This window comes from Chiloscyllium punctatum, chromosome 22, assembly GCF_047496795.1.
Source record: "Chiloscyllium punctatum isolate Juve2018m chromosome 22, sChiPun1.3, whole genome shotgun sequence".
Classification (NCBI taxonomy): Eukaryota; Metazoa; Chordata; class Chondrichthyes; order Orectolobiformes; family Hemiscylliidae; genus Chiloscyllium; species Chiloscyllium punctatum.
This window is the reverse complement of record NC_092760.1, coordinates 60,843,226-60,865,838: the sequence shown is the minus strand read 5'-3', so window position 1 is coordinate 60,865,838 and position 22,613 is coordinate 60,843,226. Positions and strand designations below refer to the sequence as shown.

General features: G+C 42.1%; 1 protein-coding gene across 3 annotated transcripts in view; it reads left to right on the top strand.

The window, feature by feature from the left end:
- mrvi1 (murine retrovirus integration site 1 homolog) overlaps positions 1 to 22,613 on the top strand; it is a 118,246-nt gene that overhangs the window by 83,344 nt on the left and 12,289 nt on the right. For all 3 annotated transcript variants that reach the window (XM_072592464.1, XM_072592466.1, XM_072592465.1), the window contains exons 17-20: positions 3,080 to 3,211; positions 5,635 to 5,788; positions 15,652 to 15,701; positions 20,362 to 20,442. In XM_072592464.1, coding sequence (XP_072448565.1) covers positions 3,080 to 3,211; positions 5,635 to 5,788; positions 15,652 to 15,701; positions 20,362 to 20,442 — 417 coding nt within the window. The remainder of the gene's footprint in view (positions 1 to 3,079; positions 3,212 to 5,634; positions 5,789 to 15,651; positions 15,702 to 20,361; positions 20,443 to 22,613) is intronic.

Genomic DNA, 22,613 nt, shown 5'->3' with positions numbered 1-22,613 from the left:
CCTGACAGGAATATACTTTCTCTGGATTCTTGTTATCACTTTTGGAATATTGCGTGCAATTATGGTCTCGTTCCTATCGGAAGGATATTGTGAAACTTGAAAGGGTTCAGAAAAGATTTACAAGGATGCTGCCAGGGTTGGAGTATTTTAGCTATAGGGAGAGGCTGAATAGGCTGGGGCTGTTTTCCGTGGAGCGTCAGAGGCTGAGGGGTGACATTATAGAGGTTTACAAAATTATGAGGGGCATGGATAGGGTAAATAAGCAAAGTCTTTTCCCTGGAGTTGGGGAGTCCAGAACTAGAGGGCATAGGTTTAGGATGAGAGGGGAAAGATATAAAAGAGACCTACGAGGCAACTATTTCACACAGAGAGTGGTACGTGTATGGAATGAGCTGCCAGAGGAAGTGGTGGAGGCTGGTACAATTGCAACATTTAAGAGGCATTTGGATGGGTATATGAATAGGAGGGGTTTGGAGGGATGTGGGCCGGGTTCTGGCAGGTGGGACTAGATTGGGTTGGGATATCTGGTCGGCATGGATGGGTTGGACCGAAGGGTCTGTTTCCGTGCTATACATCTCTATGACTATGACCCTATGAGTGGCCAACGTTCCAGTGGAGGAAGAAAAAAATGCTTCAAAGACAATGCAAAGCTCTCCTTGAAACACAGCAGCATTGACTTTTATTGCTGGAAAGTAAATGCTTGCTTCCAATCATTCAAAATGGAGATATTCTGTACATCAAGCTACATCATACTTCAAAATGAGGCAGCACGGTGGCAAAGATGGAAAGGAAAAGAAACAAATCCTGCAAGCTAGGTCCCACTTCCCCACAAGACGTCATGCCCTTGTGCAAAAGGTCTGTGAGTTGGGAATCAGCCTGTTCACTGGCATGAAGACCCACAGCAGAAACTCATGACTCTGAATAGATGTCATCCTCAAATCGAGGGACATCCAACGTCGAGGAGTAAATGCTGGGCCAGGACTCGACTGTTTCCCAGATTCCATTTGGAATTAGGAATGACCTCATCATTGTGTTGTAAATCATTTCTAAATGGCATTTATGTAGGACGATTAAATACTGAACATCCGAAGGCACTACAAAGGACCAGGAGCAAAACCAGGCAAGTGTGGCAAATGATTTCCTTATTGAGAGAGAGAAATCTTGTATTTCAGGAGAGTAGGGATACTGTTCCTAGCATCTTGGAAAATATCTGCTTTTCAAGTAGCACCACTCTGAAGCTCAATATCATTAATCACATATTGTTTGTGGGATCTTGCTGTGCGTGATTAATTCATGTGATGTGTGAATTGCTGGCTAGAGCAGCACTTATTGCCTAGTTGTGAAGGTGGTGATGAGCTGCTCCAGTCCATTTGTTGTAGGTACACCTACAATGCTGTTGGGGAAGTAATTCCAGGTTCCAGGATGTTGAAGCAGGAACACATAATGGAATGGCAATATATTTCCAAGTCAGGATGGTATGTGATTTGGAGGGGAACATGAAGGTGGTGGTGTTCCCATGTGTCTGATGCCCTTGTCGTTCTAAATGGAAGTTGTCATAGGTTTGGAAGATGCTGTCTAAGGAGTCTTGGTGAATTTCTGTGGCGCATCTTGTAGCTGGTGCATACTGCTGCTACTGAACATTAGGAATGAAAGTTTAAGGAGGTGGATGTGATGTCAATCAAATGGTGTCAAGCTTTTTGAATGTTTTTGGAGCTACACTCATCTACTACCCTTACAACCCCAGTATTTATTTATCTGGTTAAGTGTATGGTGAATTGTAATGCTTCAGAAGTTGATAGTGGCCAATTGAGGATTGTTAAGACAATTGAATGTTAAAGGCTAATGGTTAGATTGTCTCTTATTGGAGATGGTTATTACCTAGCACTTGTGTAAAGCAAGTGTAACTTGGCCTTTGTCAGCCAAAGCCTGGATATTGTTCAGGACCTGTTGCATTTGAACATGGATTGCTTCAGTATCTGAGGAGTTGTGAATGGTGCTGAATGTTGTGCATTTATTAGCAAACATCCCCGCTTCTGACCTTATGACAGAGGGATGGTCATTGATGAAGCAAATGAAGATGGTTGAGCTTAAAACGCTACCTGAGGAACTCCTGCAGAGATGTGCTGAGCTGAGATGACTGACCTCCAACAATCACAACCATCTTCCTATGTGGCAGGTATGGTTCCAAACGGTGTAGAGTCACCTTCCACCACAATCAAACTCCCCCACCACCACCAATTCCCATTAACTCTAGATTTGCTAGGGCTCCATGATGCCAGAGTTGAGAGTGTGGTGCTGGAAAAGTACAGCAGATCAGACAGTATCTAAGGAGCAGGAGAATGGACGTTTCAGGCTTAAGCCCTTCATCAGGAAATTTTGTTTTTCCAGCAAAACTGTGCTTTTCCAGTACCAATTCTCAATTCTGATCTCCAGCATCTGCAGTCCTCACTTTCTCCTCTATGATGCCAGACTTGGTTAAACACAGCTTCATCTTAAGGGCAACAATTCTTACCTCCCTTCTGGAATTCAGCTGTTTTGTTCATCTTTGAACCAAGGCTGTAATGTGGTCAAGAGCTGATTGGACCTGACAGAACCTAAACTGAGCATCACTGAGCAGGTTAATGCTAAGTATTTGATGCTTGATAGCACTGTTGATGACACCTCCCATCACGATACTGTTGATCGAAAGTAGACTAGTGGGGTTGGATGTGGAGTAGCAGAGTAGTCAGTCAGGATAGTAGATTTTATTCCTGACAATACATTAGTGAGCCAGAGAAGATTTTACAACAATCAATTCATGGTCATCACTAGATTTAAAAAAAAATTCTACATTTTATTGAATTCAAGTTTCATCACCTGTTAAGGTAGGATTCCAACCTGGGTATCCAACACATTTCCTATTTCACTGGATTACTGTTCAATGACAACACTACTGTCGTTATCTCCTCTCCCTGTTTCCTGCGTTATCACTGTGATAATTGTTTGTGTGTGCTTCTGGGGCAAGCTGAAGTCACGAAAGTTGCTCTAAAATGTAAATTTTTCCTTGCTTTACTTTTATTTAATTCCATTTGCCTTGCAGTCCTCAACTTCACTTTGGGTACACCCTGACCAACGAGATGCTCAGCAGAGGCTCCTCGAGACCATCACTGTCCTCCAACGGTTGGCTATCAGGCTCTCCGGTCGAGCTGAAATGGTGGGGGCTGTTCGTCAGGTGAGTACTACTGAATAACTGGATTAAACCAGTCCATACAAGCCTCTCTTTCCCTAATATATCTCAAGTCCCAGTTTCTCCCCCATGCCTCAATCTCGTCTATCTCTGGAGGACATATGTGCCCAATCATCCCAGTGCCACTATAACTCACAGCATAGGTCTGCTACACTATGTGTAAAATGTTTCAGCTGAACCATTATACTTATCCTGAGGTCCTGAGATTTCACCTGTGTCCTCCAAACTTTAACCCCCTTCCCTACAGTGTACTCAGAATTTTCCATTCATCATCTGAAACACCTAATTGAAGTCATCTCTTGATCTTCATTATCTCAAAGTCAACTCCAATTTCACTTCCAGACTCAGCTGTAGGTGTCACTGGCAAGGATTGCATTTATTGTCCTTTCACGGTTACTTTGAAAAGATGGTGGTGAGCCACTTTCTTGAAAAAATGTTTCTTGTTAGAACTGAGGGTCTTGTTTGTTCAGTTGATGATATAAGTTTAATAATAAGTATATGCAGAAATGTCATCATGTGACTTCAAGCAAATGTGAGGTCAGATAAATTTTTTTCATCCACCAAATAGTTGGGGTCTAGAATGCACTTCCTGGAAGTGTAGGGAGGCAGGTTTTATTGAGGCTTTCAAGAAGCATCAGATTAGTATTTGACTTGAAACAATATGCAAGGTGAATTGGAAAGGAAGGAAATTGACACTAACTTAAGAGTTGCAGATCTGTTGTGTTAAATGGCCTTGTTTTATGTTGTAATATAGTCATTGAGATTTATGGCACAGAAACAGACCGTTTGGTCCAACACGTCCATGCCGACCAGATATCCTAAATTAATCTAGTCCCACTTGCTAGCACTTTGTCCATATCCCTCCAAACCCTTCCTATTCATATACCCATCCAGATGCCTTTTAGATGTTGCAATTGTACCAACCTCCACCACTTCAATACATGCACCACCCTCTGTGTGAAAAGGTTGTCCCTTATGTCCCTTTTTTATCTTTCCCCTCTCACCCTAAACCTATGCCCTCTAGTTCTGGACTCCCCCACCCCAAGGAAAAGACTTTGTCTATTTAGCCCACCCATGCCCCTTGTGATTTTATAAACCACTGTAAGGTCACCCCTCAGCCTCCAACGCGCAAGGGAAAACAGCCCCAGCCTGTTCAGCCTCTCCTTATAGCTCAAACCCTCCAATCCTGGCAACATCCTTGTCAATCTTTTCTGACTCCTTCCAGGTTTTCACAACATCCTTCTGATAGGAAGGAGACCAGAATTACACACAGTCCACCAAAAGTGGCCTAACCAATGTCCTGTACTGCTGCAACAAGACCTCCCAACTTTAATACCCTGTGTACTGACCAATAAAGGAAAGCATACCAAATGCCACCTTCATGATTCAATCTACCTGCGACTCCCCTTTCAAAGAGCTATGAACCTGCACTTCAAGGTCTCTTTGTTCAGCAACACTCCCCAGGACTTTACCATTAAGTATAATTCCTGCCCTGATTTGCCTTTCCAAAATGCAGGAGCTCGCATTTATCTTAGTTAAACTCCATCTGCCACTCCTTGGCCCATTGGCCCATCTGATCAAGATCCCGTTGTACTCTGAGGTAACCTTTTTTGCTATCCACTACGCGTTCAATTTTGGTGTCTTTTGCAAACTTACTAACCATACCTCCTATGTTGTCATCCATTTTTGATACCGTATCAATGCAACCCTTTGGAATCAAAGTATCTTTTCTGAGTTGCAATACCCAGCACAGAATGCAGTTACTTCGGTGGACTCGAACCAAATCGCTAATCAAGTCGAGCAAAACTTCCACCTCTTTATATTCCAATCCTTCTGAGAGAAAAAAAGCTAATATTATCCTTTTAAACTATTTTTGTACCTCACAAAATTATTTATGCTTATTTCTGTATTCAGATCCTTAAATGTCTCTGCTCCTCTGGTTCCCAGCTACTACATGCAAGAAAGTGGATGACCTTGCACTTTCTCATGTTGAACACCATCTGCCACAGTTTTACCCATTTTTTAAATCAAAAAAATCTTGTAATTTAGCATTTGAATGCAAAACAATTGTCCCAAGCCATTTCACTCAAACTTGATCAAATAAAATTTGACACCAAGCCACATGAAATGATAAAGGACAAATGGCCAACATTTATTCAAAGGGCTGGAATTTAAGAAGGACAGAGAGGTACAATGGCAAAGAAGCAAAGGGAAGGAATTTTAGAGCTTAGGACTCAGTTATCTGAAGGCACAGGGATAAAGGTGAAGCAATAAAAATTGGGGATACAGAAGAAGCAGAATTGGAGGCATACAGATACCAGAGAAGGGTGTAATCTTCCAGTATCCTTTTTGCATGTTGCCTTTAAGAGTGTCTCTGGTTAATCTGAAGATGTGTTCCATGTTTATAGGAGAAACGAATGTCCAAGGCCACGGAGGTGATGATGCAGTACGTGGAGAACTTAAAGAGGATGTACGAGAAGGATCATGCTGAGCTAACAGAATTCAAGAAGCTGGCCAATCAGAATTCAAACCGTACTTATGGCACATACGGAGATAGCAGTGGTAGGAATATATGGTCCTTTCTGTGTTTCTGGGACTGCCCTGATAAAGTCTCTTGGTTGTGATCAGTAGAGAGCTCATTCCAATATATGTTTTTCAGGACTCACAGAAATCAAAGGGCCAAGTGATAAGTTCTTCATCTTGGCCTGGTGACACCAAGAAGGCTCCTCGCAGAGATAATGACCTTCCCCTAGAATGAAATGGAGAGATTCAGTTTCATGTCAGCTGAGCAGCATGTTGTCAAAAACAGACCCCATGGTCTAATCCTCGTGTTATAATTGTGTTGTTCTGAACCTGATTTTATCTTAATATAATACTATTAATCTTTTGATGTAATTGTGTTTTAAAGAATCCCTACTGTGTGGAAACAGGCCTTTCAGCCCAACATATCCACACTGACCTTCTGAAGAGTAACCCACGCATACCAATTCCCATACCCTATTAACCCTGGCCTACAGACCTTACCTACACATCCCTGAACACTAAGGCCAATTTAGCAGGGCCAATTCACCTAACCTGCACATCTTTGGACTGTGGAAGGAAACCCACACAGACAATCGCCTGAGGCTGGAATTGAATCCGGATCCCTGGCGCTGTGAAGCAGTAGTGCTAACCATTGAACCATGTGCCACCCAAAGCTAATGCTGGTGTTACCTTGCTGGTCCTAATCCTGGTTTTATCCCAAACCTGATATTATCCTGGTCAAGGATGTGGTGCTGGACAAGCACAGCAGGTCAGGTAGCATCCAAGAAGCAGGAGAGTTGACATTTTGAGCAAAAGCCCTTCATCAGGAGTGAGGCTGTGAGCCTCAGGGCTGGAGAGATAAATGGGAGAGGGGTGGGGCTGTGGGGAAGGTAACTGAGAGTGTGATAGGTGGAAGGAGGTGGGGGTAATGGTGATATGTGAGAGGGGAGGGTGGAACAGATAGGTGGGAAAGAAGATGGACAGGTCATGAGGGCGGTGCTGAGTTGGAAGGTTGGAACTGGGATAAGATAGGGGAGTGGAAATGAGAAAACTAGTGAAATCCACATTGATGCCATGGGGTTGGAGGGTCGCTAGGCAGAAGATTAGGCGTTCTTCCTCCAGGCGTCGGGTGGTTAGAGAGTGGTGATAGAGAGGTCCAGGACATGCATGTCCTTGGCAGAGCGGGAGGGGAGTTCAGCCACAGGGCGGTGGTTTTGGTTGGTGCAGGTGTCCCAGAGATGTTCTCTGAAATGCTCTGCGAGTAGGCGTCCAGTCTCCCCAATGTAAAGGAGACCACATGGGAGCTACAGATACAGTAAGTAGCGTGTGGAAGTGCAGGTGAAACTTTGATGGATGTGGAAGGCTCCTTTGGGGCCATGGAGGGAGGTGAGGTGGGGAGGTATGGACTCAGGTTTTGCAATTCCTGCAGTGGCAGGGGAAGGTGTCGGAAGGAGAGGGTGGTTTGGTGTGGTGCGTGGACCAGACGACGGAGCTGCGGAGGGAACGGTCTTTATGGAAAGCAGATAGGGGTGGGGAGGGAAATTTATCCCTGGTGGTGGGGTCCGTTTGTAGGTGGCAGAAATGGCAGAGGATGAGTTTGGTGGGGCGGAAGGTGAGGACCGGGAGGTTCTGTCCTTGTTGTGGTTGGAGGGATGGTGTTCGAGGGCGGAGATGTGTGATGTGGATAAGATGCGCTGAAGGGCATCATCAACCATGTGGGAAAGGAAATTACAGTCTTTAAAGAAGGAGGCCATCTGGTGTGTTCTGTGGTAGAACTGGTCCTCCTGGGAGCAGATGCAGTGGAGACAGAGGAATTGGGAATAAGGGATAGCATTTTTACAAGAGGCAAGGTGGGAGGAGGTGTAGTACAGGTAACTGTGGGAGCCGATGGGTTTGTAGATGATGTCAATATTGAGTCAGTCACCATTGATGGAGATGGAGAGGTCCAGGAAGGAGAGGGAGGTGTCTGAGATGATCCAGGTGAATTTAAGGTCGGGGTGGAACACCTTCCCCTGCCATGCACGAATTGCAAAACCTGTGCCCACAACTCCCCCCTCACCTCTGTTCAAGGCCTTCCACATCCATCAAAGTTCCACCTGCTTCACACAAGTCATTTACTGTATACATTGTTTCCTATGCGGTTTCCTCTACGTTGGAGAGGCAGGATGCTTACTCACAGAACGCTTCAGAGAACATCTCCAGGACACCCACACCAACTAACCCTACCGCCCCGTGGCCGAACACTTCAACTCCCCATCCCACTCCACCAAGGACATGCAGGTTCTGGGCCTCCTCTATCACCACTCCCTAACTACCCGACGCCTGGAGGAAGATTGCCTCATCTTCCACCTCAGAACCCTCTAACCCCATGGCATCAATGTGGATTTCCCCTCCCCTTACCTTATCCCAGTTCTAACCTCCCAACTTGGCACCACCCTCATGACCTGTCTACCTATCCATTTTCCTTCCTATCTATCTGCTCCACCCTCCCCTCTGACCTATTACCTTTACCCACACCTCCATCTACCTATCACACTCTCAGCCAACTTCCCCCCAAGCCCCACCCCCTTCCCATTTATCTCACCACCCCCTAGGCTCACAGTCTTATTCCTGATAAAGGGCTTTTGCCCGAAATGTTAACTCTCCTGCTCCTCGGGTGCTGACCTGCTATGCTTTTCCAGCACATTCTTGACTCTAATCTCTAGCATCTGCAGTCCTCAGTTTGGTCTTGATGTTATCCTGCTGTCATTCTGTTGTCACTTTACTGTAATTCTAGCTTTATGCAGTGTTAACCCTATTGTCATCCTATACCTGATCTAATCAACTTACTTCATCCACATGCTTACTTTCCTTCTAATTATTTTCTAACTCTCTCTACCTTAAACACTTTGACTCCTAGATGGCATAGAGTTTAATGGGTTTAACTGTATGGTCACTTGAATGGTGAGTGATTTCAGTCTATTCAACTGATCAAACCTGACCTTGCGCGTACAGCATGGACAGTAAATATCTCACAGTAGAATTCTCCCTGTCTTCACCCACAGGAGTCTTGAGATATTGTTGCATCCTTAATGTTGTCTTAATTGAGATTAGCTAACACAGTTTCATCCATGTTTGAAAGGGATATTAAAAGGTATGGGAAGCAAGCTGGAGTGTGGCAAACTGGATTAAGGTACTAAAGAGAATCGGTAGTTATCAGGAGAGTTGGGTTAGGTTTGATGGGAGAAAACACTAGTCAATCTATCTCCTTCTTCAAAATTGCCATTTAGTCACTCACTGAAATCCTTGATTTAAATAAAGTAGTGGGTACTTGGTGAGTAGCCAGTCATTCAGGAAGGCAAAAGTGAGGACTGGAGATGCTGGAAATCAGAGTCTGGATTAGAGTGGTGCTGGAAAAGCACAGCAGGTCAGGCAGCATCCGAGGAGCAGGAAAATTGACGTTTCGGGCAAAAGCCCTTCATCAGAAAAGCCCTCGAAGAAAGAGTGCTCAATAAACTGAGAAGAAGTTGTCAAAATTGGGAAAAGGGTTGTTGTTTCTTTGGGACTGTACTTTTATCTCTCACAGTGGGGTTACAACTGGGAACTTCAAAGAGAGTTCCAAGAGAAACAAAATAAGTGATGGGCACTCGTCCCATTATTACGTTCTTTAAATTCCCCAAATGGGTAGTCAACAATAAACTAGGCATGAAAATGTTTGTAGTATCAACTCACCAACTGTAGGTGGCAGAATCGAACTATCTAAAGGAACCTTATAGTTTCAATGACATCCCAAGGTGGGGTGGCCTGCACTCACCCTATACTGTATTATAGCAAAACTCAGTGTTACGCCTCAGTGTTAGTGCATGGGAAATCCTGAAACGTCGATTCTCCTGCTCCTCGGATGCTGCCTGACTGGCTGTGCTTTTTCAGCACCACACTCTCGACACGGAAAATCAAGTTCTACTATTCCAGGCGTCATCTCAAAAGTTAAAGATTTTATAAAAACTACACAGGGTTCCCCAATTTACTTGTCTTTTAGACCCAGGTTGACAAGCAGGAGGCTGGAGGAACAAAGCAAACCAGGCAGCATCAGGAAGTGGAGTTTTGACTCTTTTAGACCCAGGTTGACAGAAATTACAGACCAGGTTTATATACTAACAAGAATGACTATTTATTACAAATAAATAGATTCTAATTGCAGATAAACAACATTAATCTATAGCTATTAGTTAAAATTCTAACCCCACCATAAAAACCCCTGTGCACACACAGAGACACAAACACAGAAAAAAAGGGTGTTATGAGCAGAGGGAAAGAGTGGGAAGGTGACTCAATGGTTCCTGTCCCCAAGGTTTGCTGAGATGGTGTATTGTTCAGCTGAAAGTATCTAATTGGCTCATAAAGGTCTGATCAAAATTAATACAACAAGGAACATGCACTTTAATGTGAAGTCAATTATTAGCTTAATCTGTTTCATATTTGTTCGAGACATTTGCAAACTATTGACTGAATCTACTAGCTTAAGCTACATGATATATATATAGACAAGTGACTCTCACGCTGCCTTCTATCTGTTGGGGACTTTGCTGACAGTGGCAATTAGAGCTCTATCTTAGATTCTGTGGTACTGGTCTCGCAAACCCCAGCCCGATGGTGAAAGGTCCAATGAGTGAGACAAAGTCCTGATATTAATACTATTCTGAATCCAAGATTATGTGCTGAATCCCTACTTTGTAACAACTTCAGTACTTTTCCAGTCTTCGAAAATAGGTGGAAAACAAGTCCAGGTGGCTACATGTAAACCATACAAACAGGTGGTTCCCATAGACTGTCAAGGTCAGGCACTTTTCCCCCAAGTCAGAACAGGCTGTTTTTGCATTAGCTCTGTAATTCATGTAATTGTCCCCTTTATTTCAATTACTCATCGTCATGTCCAATTAACCCTTAACAGTTGACCCTTAATGGTTTGGTTTGAAGGTATCATTTTTAAACTCAACACAACAGATGGTCCTTTTGGCCTGTCAGGACCTGCTGCTCTTTGATCCTTCTCCACTTGCTTGCAGAAGGCACAGAGTGACTGGTTCATACTTATAAAGTCTCGGACATCATGGTTGAAAAGCCACAGTTTACAACTATATATGAGGGAAAAACAAAATAGCTTTCTTAAGGCTGGAAGCTGTTTCTACTCCAGAGAAAAGAGTCAACTTCTTTCTTTTCAAAAGATCCAATAGCTTCTACCCAAACATTCACATCTACAAGCTGTTCAGCCAGCTGAGAGTCAATTGCACAGGCAGAAGATCTTTGTCAGCAATAACTGGTCACCATTTCACAAACCATTTCAGCTGCTTGTTGCCAGCTGAATCTCCCTTCATACACATCCCTTGGATCCAGCTTATCTGCAGCTAGACTTCTCCCTCTGCTTGAACAAACTGCTGGGTAAACATCATTTACGATGAGTGTCAAATGACTTACTTTCAAAAATTACCATAATCCTTCAGCCACCCTTGGCTTCTACGACAATTCTTTTCCCATTTCAGTCCACAAACAAAAACACAGAATATAAAAAGGTACAGGCTGCACACACCAAGCCAAGAATCACAGTCCTTTCTTGTAATCTGAAAGATTTTTAAAATGGTAATATTGGTGGTAATTTTTAGCAGATCCCCCTGATCTGCAAAGCAGTCAAGACAATATGTTGAACTTCAAACTTACTCCCATTTGCACACATTTTCTTACAATCTTGTAGCAGCACAGAATATAAGAAATAGCAGAACATTCAGACTGTCAACCCTACTGCACCATTTAATGAGATCTTGTGGTAGATTCCCACAATCCCCATATCCTTTTAATTAGTACCCAAATTTCTGTCCATCTCTGTCTTGAATGTACTCAATGACTGAACATTCACAGCCCTCTCCGATAGAGAATTCAGAAGGTTCATAGCCCACTGAGAAAAGACATTTTGCCTCATCTCAATCCTTTGGTCCTGAGTTCGAGAATCCCTACCAATCTTTAGGAGGTTTATAAGTTTCAATGAGAGAATCTCTCATTCTTGTAAACTTTAAGCAATATAGGCCCAGTTTAAAGGAGGTCATTCATTGTGTTGTTCCTGAATAGACTATTCCAACAATCTACCCAATTAGTCTCCCTTTCCCTCTTCTTGCCCCATGCATAAGCCTACAAATATTCCCCTTCAAGTATTTATCCAATTTCCTTTGAAAGTTAACATGCTCCAGCTGTCCTTGCAGATAGTGCTTTCCAGCTTTCAACAGCTCACTGTGCAAACTTTTTCTCTCATTTTCCCTCTACCATTTTTGTCAGTTACATTACATCTGTGTTCTCTGGTTACTGAGCCTCTTTGTCATTGGAAACAGTTTCTCCTTACTCAGTCTATCACATCCATTCGTGATTTTAAACACCTCCATTAAATCTCCTCAACCTTCCTTTCTAAAAACAATTGCCCTGACTTTCTCAAATCTTCAACATTTTTTTACCCAGTTGCAATAGTTGAGTCCATGAATTATTTCTTTGGAATGTATTATCCTCACTGATACAATGTGATTCAGATAAATTCAATCATAGTTTCTTTAAAGGCCTATAATGAAAGGGAGTTCAGTGTTCGGTGACTAGATGGTTTAATAAACAGTACCCGAGAACTGGTATCCAGCCTATGACATTCAGGCCACTCAACTCTATTTGTGTTTCTATCTCTCACTTGCTGCATTGTCCTTTTTGGAATTGGCAGGACTACGAGGGAAAGAAGACAGGGAGCAGAACTTTCAAAGAGTCTGCATGGATACAATAGGCAGAAGGCTCCCCATTTTCCTGTCTGATTGGGAAAAAGGTGTACATAGTGCTGATGTTTCAGTGTACAATCCAGAATCAATATATTTAGGTCTAAACAGATTTAGATCTTGAAAATTAATGCGAATATTAAAATTTATATAACTGGCAATGAGAGAAAATTTCAAGGTACAATATTTGTGTAAAGATTTGTAGCTCGGGTGCCTGTTGTTGTGGTTGTGAGTATGTTCGTTGAGCTGGGAAGTTGATTTGCAGACATTTTGTCCCCTGTCTAGGTGACAACTTCAGTACTGTGGAGCATCCTGTGAAGCGCTGCTGTACTGTGTCTTCTGGAATTTATTTGGTTCAATTTCTTCTGCTTCCGATTGCTGGTTCAGGTTGTTGGTTCAGGTTGTTGGTTGTAGTGGCTGGGTGTATTGGGTCCAGGTGAATGTGCTTGTTGATAGAGTCCGTGGCTGAGTGCCAGGCTTCTAGGAATTCTCTGGTAGTCCTCTGTTTAGCTTGTCCTATGGTTGTTGTATTGTCCCAACCATCTGTGTATACGGCTACAAGAGACAGCTGGTCGTGTTGTTTAGTGGCTAGTTGGTGTTTGTGGATGCAGATTGTTAGTTGTCTGTTTGCCCTATATAGTGTTTTGTGCAGTCTTTACACACAACCTTGTAAATTATGTTAGTCTTGCACATGATGGGTATAGGGTCTTTTGTCCCAGTGAATTGTCTGAGCATGGCTGTTGGTTTATGGGATCTCATGATTCAGAATGTTTGGAGAAATCTGGCTGTCAGTTCAAGATGTTTTTAATGTAAGGTAGCATGGCTCATCAGTTAGGTTGTGGCATGTCCTCGTCATGTTTGTCTGTGAGGCATCTGTGGATGAAGTTGCGGGGATATCAATCCTTGGTGAAGACTCTATAGAGGTGTTGTTCTTCTTATTCGCTTTGTAGGTGAGGAGTGGTACAGCGTGTTGCAGTCCTTTTGAACAGTGTCCTAATGCAGCTTCTCTTGAATGTATGTGGGTGGTTGCTATTGTAGTGCAGGACCTGATCAGTATGTGTGGCTTTCCCGTACACTTTTGTGGTGCATTCACCGTACTATGTTCTTTGTACCCTCACATCCAAGAATGGGAGTTGATTGTTGGCTTCCTCCTCTCGTAAATTTGATCCCTGTGAGAATGGTGTTGATGATCTGGTGTGCGTTCTTGATTTATGTTCTCTTAATGATAACAAAAGTGTTATCTATGTATCTGATCCAGAGTTTGGGTTGGATTTGTGGGAGGACTGTTCATTCCAATCTTTGCATCACTGCTTCTGCTATGATCCCAGAGATGGGGCAGCCCATAGGTGTTCCATTGATCTGTTTGTATATTTAGTTGTGGAATGTGAAGTGTGTCATCAAGCATGCAGTCCTTGTTAATAGGTTTCCCATCATGTTGTCTGTTCTGCCTGTCCAGGAGGTTGGCTTTTGACTCTCTGGCTAGAGTTTTGTCATTTGAGGTTAATAGTGCCGTTTCATCAAATGAGACCATTGCTTTGTCCTTGTCTAAGTCTATGCTCTTGATGTTGTCTAGGAATTCCTGTGGTGATTGTATGGAGTGTTTGGATCTGCTGGTGTTTTAGTTTTTGTTGGAGTTCTTTTTATGCAATGGCATTTCCAGCAATGCCACAATGGGTCTGAATGGTATGTCTGGTTTGTATACTTTGGGTAATCTATAAAAACTTTGAGTGTTGTTGCTTTCTGGTTTCATCCTTTGTTGGTCAGTCCTGGTTATTAATCTGTTTTTTTTAAAGTTCCTTAGTGTATTGTTTATTATTCTCATGGTTAGCTGTGGTGTGGGGTCAAACTCCCTCTGGAGGTAGGTGTCAGTATCTGCAAGTAGTTTCTCTGCTTTCTGAATATATTCGGTCTTGTCCACGATCACCATCATTCTGCTCTTGTCCGCTTTCGAGTGCTTTTAGGGCTTCTCTCTCTTTAGTGTTGAGATTGTTTGTTTGTCACAAATCCAACCCAAACTCTGGATCAGATACGTAAATGACACTTTATTGTCATTAAGAGAACAGAAATTGAGAACACCAGACCAGATTATCAACACCACTCTCACAGGGATCAGATTTACGAGAGAGGAGAAAACCAACAATCAACTCCCATTCCTGGATGTGATGTTACAAAAAACATAGAAAGGCGAATGCACCACAAAAGTGTACAGGAAAACCACACACATCGACCAGGTCATGATTTACAACAGCAACCACCCACATGCACACAAGAGAAGCTGCATTAGGACACTGTTCAAAAGGGCTGCAACATGCTGTACCACTCCTGACCTGCGAAGGGAATAAGAAGAAGAACACCGCTATAGAGTCTTCACCAAGAATGGATGCTCCTGCAACTTCATCCTCAGATGCCTAACAGACAAACAACGTGACCTGGACATGCCACGACCTAATTCACTAGCCATGCTACCTTATATTAAAAAACATCTCAAACTGACAGCCAGACTTCTCCAACCATTCTGAATCATGAAAGCCCATAAACCAACAGCCATACTCAGACAACAACTCACCAGGAGAAAGGACCATATACCCATCATGTGCAAAACTAAAATAATTTACAAGATTCCATGTAAAGACTGCACAAAACACTATATAGGGCAAACAAGCAGACAACTAACAATATGCATCCACAAACACCAACTAGCCACTAAACGCCATGACCAACTGTCTCTATTAGCCATACACACAGATGACAGGGACCACAAATTCAACTGGGACAACGCAACAATTACAGGACTAGCTAAACAGAGGACAGTTAGAGAGTTCCTAGAAGTGTGACACTCATCCACAGACTCCATCCAGAAGCACATTCACCTGGATCCAATATACCAGCTATTACAATGAACAATTGGAACTGGCAACCAGAAACAGCAGAAATGGAACCAAATAAATTCCAGAAGACACAGTACAGCAGCGCTTCACAGGAGGCTCCAAAGCACTGAAGTTGTCACCTAGACAAGGTCAAAATATCTGCAAATCAACTTCCCAGCTCAGTGAGCATACCCACAACCGTGATAAGGTACAATATCTGATCCCACTTTCAAGAATTGACTCTTTTGTATTTTGTTCTCAGATGATGGAGTTCCCAGAACAGCCCGATCAATGTCACTTACGTTGGGAAAGGTAGGATCGCCAAACCACACAAAAGCCAGTTCATTTTCATGTTGAAGAGGTCATTTGGGTATCTAGCCATCCTTAAAACAGTTATTGAACACCCAGCTACCATTACAGCAATTAAGGTTTCTCTATCAAAATCTACATAATTTCATTGTTACTTACAAATGTTTGATAAGTAAGCAGAAGGAATCTTTACTGTATCAGAAAATGTATTATTGAATCAGGAGGATGTCCCTGAACTAATAGCAATGAAGTACTTTTGAAGTGTAGTCACTGTTGTGATGCAGGAAAGACAGCAGCTAATTTATGCACAAGCTCTTAGAAATGGCAATGTAATAAATGACAGAGCATCTGGATGCTTTTGCTAACAATTACTGTTGGATACTGTTGCCACTGGATACTCTCTCCCACTTCTTTGAATGGCAGTTGTAGGATCCTTCATGTTAATCAGAGAGATAAGGTGGGCCTTCCTTTAATGTTTCTGTCTTTAGATAAATGATGATCTAGTGAATATGACAGCCCCCATTTGTAAAATGCTCCAAATGTTCACTAAGGTAGAGGTTGGACTAATCCATTTTTCTACAAATCACAGGCTTGGATTCCTCTGTCAGACTAACTAATCTCTTTCTTAATAGATCCATGAGCTGTGGCCATCCTTCACAATTACCTTGAAGCCAGCTGTCTGTCTTAATATCAAAACTAGCGTTCTGGTCAATTATATGATCTGACCTCTCTACAGTAACTGCAGTAACTACAATTTAAAACTAGTTCATTGGCAAAGACTTCAAGATTTCTTAGGTTGTGAAAGGTGCTGTATAAATGCAAATTCTTCCTCGTTTTTTTCAAGTTGACCTCTTGTTGGTGGAGGGTCGTGTTTAAAATCCACTTTGACCCACTCAAACTTGCTGCTTCCAAAGTGAAAAGTAGGAATCCAGCATTGAGCACAGAGAGATAATAGGAAAGAATTTGAGTTAAGTATTTGTAAGCAATTTTTGTTAATGGTATAATTTTACATTTTATGAACTACGAATCAACAGCACAGGAGGTAAATCAGAGATGCACAGCACTAAAAGAGACCTTTCAGTCCAACTAGTTCATACTGATCAGATATCCCAACCTAATGTAGTTCCATTTGCTAGCACCTGACCCATATCCCTCCAAGTCCCCCATATTCATATACCCATTCAGATGCCTTTTAGATGCTGTAATTGTACCAGCCTTCACCACTTCCTCTGGCAGCTCCTTCCACACACGTATCACCCTCTGCATGAAAAGGTTTCCCCTTAGGTCCCTTTTATATCTTTCCACTCTCACCCTAAACCTATGCCCTCCAGTTCTGGACAACCCACCCCAAGGAAGAGACCCTGTCTATTTATCTTATCCATGCCCCTCGTGATTTTATAAACCTCTGTAAGATCACCCCTCAGCCTCCAACGCTCCAGGGAAAACAGCCCCAGCCTATTCAGCAGCTCCCTCTAGCTCAAACCCTCCAACCATGATAATATCTTTGTAAATTTTTTCCGAATCCTTTCAAGTTTCACAACATCCTTCCGATAGGAAGGGGACCAGAATTGCATGCAATATTCCAAAAGGGGCTTAACCAATGTCCTGTACAGCCGCACCATGACCTTCCAACTCCTATACTCAATGCTCTGACCAATACACCAAAGTATACTAAACGCCTTCTTCACTATCCTATCTACCTGCAACTCTACTTTCAAGGGACTATGAACCTGCACTCCAAGGTCTCTTTGTTCAGCAGCACTCCCTAGGACCTTATCATTAAGTGTATAAGTCCTGCTCTGATTTGCTTTTCCAAAATGCAGCACCTTGTATTTATCTAAATTAAACTCCTTCTGCCATTTCTCAGCACATTGGCCCATCTGATCAAGATCCCATTGTGCTCTGAAGTAACCTTCTTCGCTGTCAATGACATCTCCAATTTTGGTGTCATCTGCAAACTTACTAACTATACCTCCTATGTTCACATCCAAATCATTTCTATAAGTGATGAAAAGTAGTGGACTCAGCACCAATCCTTGTGGTACACCATTGGTCACAGGCCTCCAGTCTGAAAAGCAACCCTCCATCACCATCTTTTGTCTTCTACCTTTGAGCCAGTTCTGTATCCAAATAGTTAGTTCTTCCAGTATTCCATGAGATCTAACTTTGCTAACCAGTCTCCCATGAGGAACGTTGTCAAGCATCTTACTGAATGAAGTCCATATACATCACATCCACTGCTCTGCCCTCATCAATCCTCTTTGTTACTTCTTCAAAACACTTAATCAAGTTTGTGAGGCATGATTTCCCATGCACAAAGCCATGCTGACTATCCCAAATCAGTCCTTGCCTTTCTAAATACATGCAAATCTTGTCCCTCAGACTTCCCTCCAACAACTTGCCAACCACTGATGTCAGGCTCACTGATCTATAGTTCCCCGGCTTGTCCTTACCACCTTTCTTAAATATGGCACCACGTTAGCCAACCTCCAGTCTTCCGGCACCTCACCTGTGACTATCGATGATACAAATATCTCAGCAAGAGGCCCAGCAATCACTTCTCTAGCTTCCCACAGAGTTCTCGGGCACACCTGATCAGGTCCTGGGGATTTATTCACTTTTTCATGTTTCCTGACATCCAGCACTTCCTCCTCTATAGTATGGATATTTTTCAAGATATCACCATTTTCTTCCCCACATTCTGTATCTTCCATGTCCTTCTCCACAGTAAACACTGATGCAAAATACTCATTTAGTAACTCCCTCATCTCCTACGTTCCACACATAGGCTGCCTTGCTGGTCTTTGAGGGGCCTTATTCTCTCCCTAGTTTCCCTTTTGTCCTTAATATATGTATAAATACCCTTTGGATTTTCCTTAGCCCTATTTGCCAAAGCTATCTCATGTCTCCTTTCTGCCCTCCTGATTTCCCTTTTAAGTATACTCTTAGTATACTCCTACTGCCTTTATACTCTTCTAAGGATTCACTCGATCTGTCCTGTCTAAACCTGACATATGCTTCCTTCTTTTTCTTAACCAAAACCTCAATTTCTTCAGTTATCCAGCATTCCCTATACCTACCAGCCTCTCCTTTCACCCTGACAGGAACATACTTTCTCTAGATTCTCGTTAACTCATTTTTGAAGGCTTCCCATTTTCCAGCAGACCCTTTACCTGCGCACCTTTGCCCCCTGTCAGCCTTTGAAAGTTCTAGCCTAATACTGTCAAAATTAGCCTTCCACCGATTTAGAACTTCAACTTTTAGATCTGGTCTATCCTTTTCCATCACTATTTTAAAACTAACAGAATTATGGTCGCTGACCCCAAAGTGCTCACCCCCACACTCATCTCAATCACCTGCCCTGCCTTATTTCCCAAGGTCAGATCAAGTTTTGCACCTTCTCTAGTAGGTACATCCACATACTGAATCAGAAACTTTTCTTGTACACTCTTAACGAATTCCTCTCCATCTAAACCCTTAACACTATGGCAGTCCCAGGCTATGTTTGGAAAGTTAAAATCCCCTACCATAGTCACCCTAGTATTCTTACAGATAACTGAGATCTCCTTACAAATTTGTTTCTCAATTTCCTACTGACTATTAGGGGGTCTATTATGCAATCCCAATAAGGTGATCATCCATTTCTTATTTCTCAGTTCTACCCAAATAACTTCCCTGGATATATTCCCAGGAATATCCTCCCTCAGTACAGCAGTAATGCTATCCTTTATCAAAAACGCCACCCTCACTCCTCTTTTGCTCCCCTTTCTATCCTTCCTACAGCATTTGTATCCTGGAACATTAAGCTGCCAGTCTTGTCCATCCCTGAGCCATGTTTCCTTTGTATCTGTCCTGGCTGTTTGAAAGAGCTATCCAATTAGTCCTTTGTCCTCATACTCTTTCTCATTGTCCTGTAAAATGTCCCCTTGGCTAAAATTGCTCAAGGAAAATTGCTGTTTTTTTTTAGTACCTTTATTGCTCAATGTTTAGTGCGCATCAAAAGAAACGTTCATTTCAGTGAAGCTGGGTTGGGGCTCAGTAGAAAGGTTCCATGACTCACTGACATTTAGCTAAGTGGTGTGGTTGCTAAGTTTTTAATATCACAATTAAGGGCAATGTAAATATTGTTGGAAATAAAAAAACATCATTGTGAGTGCTCCAATTTGTTAGGGGCAGTACATTGCTGATTTACCTTCTGTGACACTTCAGTGTAGAAGTGACAGCCAGTAATATTAATGAAAAACACTCAACACATTTCTATCTGATTCCTCTGCCTGGCTATTTTAGGAGAAGCATTAATCAATTTAAACGGAAGAGGGTTTAAAGCCCCTGTAAAATAGATGGAGAATTTTACACCAGTGCATTAAACAGTGATTCACTAATAGCAACACCGTCTTTCCACCTGGTAGACAATTTTTCACCTTGGTTGTAATCCATTTACATGGTCACAGACTAAAATATTAATATTTATAATTGAAGAGTAAAAGCAATGGGAGTGGAATTGTCCTTAAGCATTAGCTCATCGGGCAGCTGTGTCAATGATTCACTTTTCTTTCCAAAGTGTTAGCGCCCAGTTTTACCGAAGATTTCATCCCTGCTGACGTATTGCTCAGTGTTACAAGTTTAACCATTTCAATATTATTAATGTTATATTTTCTTTCAGACTGTACCTCGCAGGAGGGTCAGTGTAGCAGTGGTTCCAAAGTTTATTAACTTTCCTGGGCAGCCTGCCATTGTCACCATGGTAAGCCAACAACTTCTTATCAGATTTTAAGAGAAAAGGTGACAACTTGTATGAGCCATATAACAAATAATGTAAATGTTGCATTGAATTAAATATAATTAACATTACAGAAATAGTTTATTTGGCCCAACAGTTTCATGCCATTGTTTGTGCTCTGCACAAGCATCTTCCTTTCTAATTTCATCTCCCCGTACAAGCATAGCTTTCAACTCCTTTCTCCCTCATGTACTTCTCTAGTTTTACCTTCAAAGTGTCTGCGCTATTCACGTCAGCTACTCCATGTGGTAAGAGATCACAGAAATCTTCAAATATTTGATGAATGAAAGGGAACATTTTTGATTTATGTAGGGAGACAGCAGTGAGTGAGAGTAATTGGGTAACCCAACAGAAACGTTGACATATTCTTAGCATTCCTGGAACCAACTTCCCCATGTCTTATTTGTCATACTAAACTATACAGTCATACATTCACTATTTTGAAATGACATACCCAGTTTGCAAGTGCCTTAATGTTCTCTTATTGGATTGGATTAGATTCCATGCAGTGTGGAACAGGGTCTTTGGCCCAATAAGTCCACACCAACCCTCTGAAGAGTAACCCACCCAGATCCATTTCCTTCTAGTGCACCTAACACTATGGGCAATTTAGCATGGCCAATTCACCTAACCTGCACATTATTGGACTGTGGGAGGAAACCAGAACAGCCAGAGGCAACCCATGCAGACACTGGGAGAATGTGCAAACTCCACACAGACAGTTGTCAGAGGCTGGAATTGAACCCAGGTCCCTGGCGCTGCAGTGCTAACCACTGAGCCATCATGCCGCTGTTGGTTTTTTGATCAATCCTTGTTCAGGATTGGAAGTTTGTGGAAGAATGAAGGACTGTGACTATTAACTCCTTATTTTCTTTGCTATTTTCAAAATTAATTACTCCGCTTTTGATCTTTCATCAATGCATGTCTGATTAGCTTTTGATTAATCACAGAAATATCACAGAAATCTTCAAATATTTGATGAATGAAATGGAACATTTTTGATTTATATAGGGAGAGAGCAGTGAGTGAGAGTAATTGGGTAACCCAACAGAAACATTGACATAAAGACAACCAGCTGAAAGTTGATCTGATGAATATAAATGTGCACCTAAAAATGAAAGGTGGAATGTGTCATAGAATGGAGCTCTGTGATTAAAAGGAAAATTTGAATCTAATTTGATATTTAGAATAGAAACATATGATTCAGTTAGGGTTTTCAATACAGTAAATAACATGATGAATATGCAAAGATTACTGGAATATGAAAAACATATTAGTAAACAACATAAAGAAAATTAGGTTTAATTAGTATTTTCAAAAGTACAGGAATGATTGTAAGAGGTGAAGATTATGGGGGGGTGAAGGAAATGTCTAATTATGAAGAGTTAAAGTGTGATGGCAGTGGGGAGTAAGTAGTGTTGCTTTTTGCAAATGATGACAAAGCACTGATATAGGTGAATTGAATGCAAAGAGAACTGAAATTTTAAAAAGTGGTTCTGAAAGCAGTAGCAGATTGAAGTTGGGTTAGTCACTGGATCCTGAAGATTGCACCCTTGTATGTTGAAAGCAGGAGCACAGACAGAAATCACTGGCCCCAGAGTGGCTTCTGACCTGCACCCCTAACCTTATCCCACTCCTGTCCCATGTTATGGTTATTGGGCCTTGATGTATCCCCTTTTCTGAGTCCTGATTTTAAAGAAGAACAGAGGCGATAACAGTTGAGGTTCTGACCATATCTGGTTTCAGAAAGCAGCTCACCTTTATCACCATTTTCCCAAAGCCAATTAGGAATCAATAATAAATGCTGATCTAGATAACAATGTAGGATTGTGTGAATGAACAAAAGAAACTAAGTTTTGTGCAGAATTAAGGTTTTGAACATGAGATACAAGGTGATGAGAGAAGGAGCTTTTTGTGGAGTGGGAGTTAATGACCTGGAACTTCTTGCTTATGAGGTTGGTGGAAGAAGAGATAATCGATGATTTAATTTTTTACAGCTGGACAGGGCATTGGTGTGGCTGCACCTGGAGTAATACGTGCAATTTTGATCTCAAACTTATGGAAGTATATACTCTGGAATTCAGAGAAAGTTGACTGGCTTGCTTGCTGGGATATCTTATAAAGGAAAGTGGGTC